The sequence below is a fragment of the Stegastes partitus genome, unplaced genomic scaffold, assembly GCF_000690725.1.
Source record: "Stegastes partitus isolate 25-593 unplaced genomic scaffold, Stegastes_partitus-1.0.2 Scaffold2087, whole genome shotgun sequence".
Classification (NCBI taxonomy): domain Eukaryota; kingdom Metazoa; phylum Chordata; class Actinopteri; family Pomacentridae; genus Stegastes; species Stegastes partitus.
In genome coordinates this window covers 13,603-16,632 of record NW_007579818.1, presented here as the reverse complement: position 1 = coordinate 16,632, position 3,030 = coordinate 13,603, and the positions used below count along the sequence as shown (strand labels likewise).

General features: G+C 46.0%; 1 protein-coding gene across 1 annotated transcript in view; it reads left to right on the top strand.

Annotated features, from left to right (window-relative positions):
* The window catches only part of LOC103373870 (amphiphysin), a 26,349-nt gene that overhangs the window by 12,726 nt on the left and 10,593 nt on the right, over positions 1–3,030 (top strand). Inside the window, exons 10-15 of the mRNA XM_008303877.1 lie at positions 371–427; positions 594–713; positions 797–880; positions 1,336–1,362; positions 1,584–1,607; positions 2,220–3,018. Of these exons, the coding sequence (XP_008302099.1) occupies positions 371–427; positions 594–713; positions 797–880; positions 1,336–1,362; positions 1,584–1,607; positions 2,220–3,018 (1,111 nt within the window). The remainder of the gene's footprint in view (positions 1–370; positions 428–593; positions 714–796; positions 881–1,335; positions 1,363–1,583; positions 1,608–2,219; positions 3,019–3,030) is intronic.

Below are 3,030 nucleotides of genomic sequence, written 5' to 3'. Positions count from 1 at the left end.
CAGCATCTGTTACCGTGGAGACCTAGCTCCGCAGCATCAGTTGCCGTGGAGACCTAGCTCCACAGCATCAGCTACCATGGAGACCTAGCAGGTAAAAAGAGAGACACCTTTGTAACACTGAAAACTTTGACTTTAGGCTCAACATACCTGCTAGCTCTCCCTTCGCAGTACAGCCCTCTGATCCAGAGACACCTGCAGAGAGAACAAAACACAAACTGTTATCTGAATGACTTTTTGTCATTTCAAAGTCAGATAAATGACTCCAGAGGACTGATCACTTATTCAGGGGCATGTATGAACATGTTTGAATGTAGCTGATTTCAAGTTACATTTGGTCACATAAACATGTTTTCTCTGTTTCTGCTCTCAGAGAAACAGAAACACAACCACCAGGATTCAGTACAAAGTGTTGCTGCTCATCCATTCTGTATGTTGACTGACAGTCGATATAAATCCAGAACAAGTATTCGAAGGTTCCCAGTTTTTCACTGCAGTTTTTACAGTTTGGTTGCAGCTCATTTGCAGTAAAGACATGCCACTTGATTAGATCTGCTCTGAGCTGTTTTTGAGCAGCTTGTTGTGTTTTTTGGCAGCTTAAAAAGGGGCCACCGGTGCCTCCACCACCAAAGGTCACCCCCACCAAAGAGGTTGCAGAGGAGCAGATCATTGACCTGTTTGGGGGAGAATTTTTACCAGCACCTTCACCATCGCAGGTATGAGTCCACACAAATAGAGACAACCAACATGAAGTGTGTGTCGGAACACCTGTTGACCTGTTTTCTCTTGTTGTCCACAGCCCAATGAACGACCAGGAGAATCTCTGCTCGATCTAGACTTCGATGCTTTTCAGCCAGATGAAAGCGTTTCTCCAATACCGCAGGTTTTCTTCAGCTACTCGCCTGAACATGTTTAGAACACGAACACAACACAATAAAGAACTGAGGGTAGACTGACCGAGTGAATTAGATCAATCCAACAAAAATATTTATTGATTTTGAGCGAGTAAAGTGGAACTCAGGGCACACTGGATATCATACAGTACTACACAGTAGTACACAGTCATAGTGGTGTGTAGTGGCAACCGTATTTATTTGGGGGAGGACTTGTATCCAGCAATGTCCACAGGGTTTGTGCTTTACTTTCTGCTCATATCAGAGCAAAATACAATACAAATACAAACAAATAATGTATTAATAAGTGAAATATTGTGTCAGAGAATATGATCATTATTTTATTGAACTCTGTAGATGGCATCACGAGCTGTTAACAAGCTAAATGAAATATGTTTTATTTACATCGGAAGCCACACTGACATGATGCGCTCTGCCTTTTCAGACAGCTGTACCTTGGGATATGTGGTCGGTGAGTAACGTCTTTCTGCTTAAGGACATCATTGATGCTGTTGGCACACAGTCATTTACTGCTCGTTCTGAAACTTGTCCTACTTGGAGATTAAGGGATAAGTGAACTAGTTAGGCTAGTCAAGCCCCTTTAGAAATGAAAGATTTTCTAATAGGAAATGAATCAATGCAACAGATCAGTGGCTGTGTGTGCTGACACAAACCTTTTTTTGCTTTTTAAAGGCCAATGCCCAAGCTGCTCAGCCTGTAAGTACCCACAGTTACACATGTTCATCTACAGCCGCCGTCAGTCTTCACTCTGCAGCACATCACTGCATCTGCAGTCATCCATTGTTTCGACTCATGTCCTCGTTAAACCAGTACTGTTTGCACAAAGGTACCACTGATCAACCAGTTTTCACTGTCTTTGAACACGTTTGTTTGCTTTGCTTATTTTCAAGATACGATTTGCACAACTTTGATTGAGGTTCATTATTTTTGTCTGCTAGTGGACGTAAATTTGTCTCTGATGGAGGACAGCTGTTGCTCATGATACCTGTCCTTCTCTGTACACGTCCAAAACAAAGCAAACTGCCACAAATACACCTGTTCACTTGCTTTGCACTGCGTGGTGAGCGCTGTACCATCATGCTGATGGTCATTTTCTGTCCTTTTCAGAGTGTCCTAATTTACCCAGAATTCCCAGTAAATCAGTCCGTGTGAAGGCAGCTGGAGCTCAGACTGCTGACACCTTTACAGCCATGATCAGTGTTTCTTTGTGCAAGCAGCCTGTAGATTCTTTCATCGTTACTGTCTGCTGCACTCGGTGGGCCGCAGCCAGCAGGGGGCGAACTTTAACCTTCACTCCCTCCCAAGCAGGCTGCAGATTCTGGCTTCGTTGCTGACTGGGCTGCTGACTTTGGTTCAATGTCAGCAAATGGAGATGCTGCTTCAGGAGTCGAGCCCCCTGCTGCCCCTGCTGCCCCTGCTGCCCCTGCTGAAGAGATGCAGGGTGGGGCTCAGAGCTGGCACCAAGCAGAAGGCTGGCAGCCGGGTGGAGAAACGACCACACCCATCCAGGACAATGAGGCCACAGCAACTGAAGATGAGGTTAGCAGCCCGGATTCTCAGACTAACCCCAATCTTCATCCCTATGGTGCTGATGAAGATGAGACAGGGCAGGCAGATTCAGGGGGACACTTTGTGGGGCACGAAGACCGTAGGAAGTCCACCCCAGGACTTCTATTCACCAACGAGTTTGGTGAAGAGATTGAGGACAGCACAGAGGTCACAGGAGACAAATGGTGCAGGTCTCCAGAAGGGTCTGTGTCTGAATATGAAACTGCTGAAGAGTGGGGTGACGGAGGTCAGGGGGGAGGCTGGGTGAGCGCTGAGGATGAACCTTCATATGAAGATCATCCCTCAGCAAACACCGCCAGGTTACAGGCTGGTGGAGTTGATGGTGTAGCAGCAGAGCAAGGTTCACAACAAAGGGATGCCACAGACAGAAACAGAAATAAATCATCTGAAAAAGAGCAAAGAGAACAAGCTGACGTGGCATCAGTTCACAGAGATCACTCTAAAAGTCTTGGGCAAGGAGACAACAGAGTGTTTTCCTCTCAAACACAGGCAGGAGGTGCGTTTGATTCAGATCCTTTTGCTGAAACACAGGCAGGAGGTGCGTTTGATT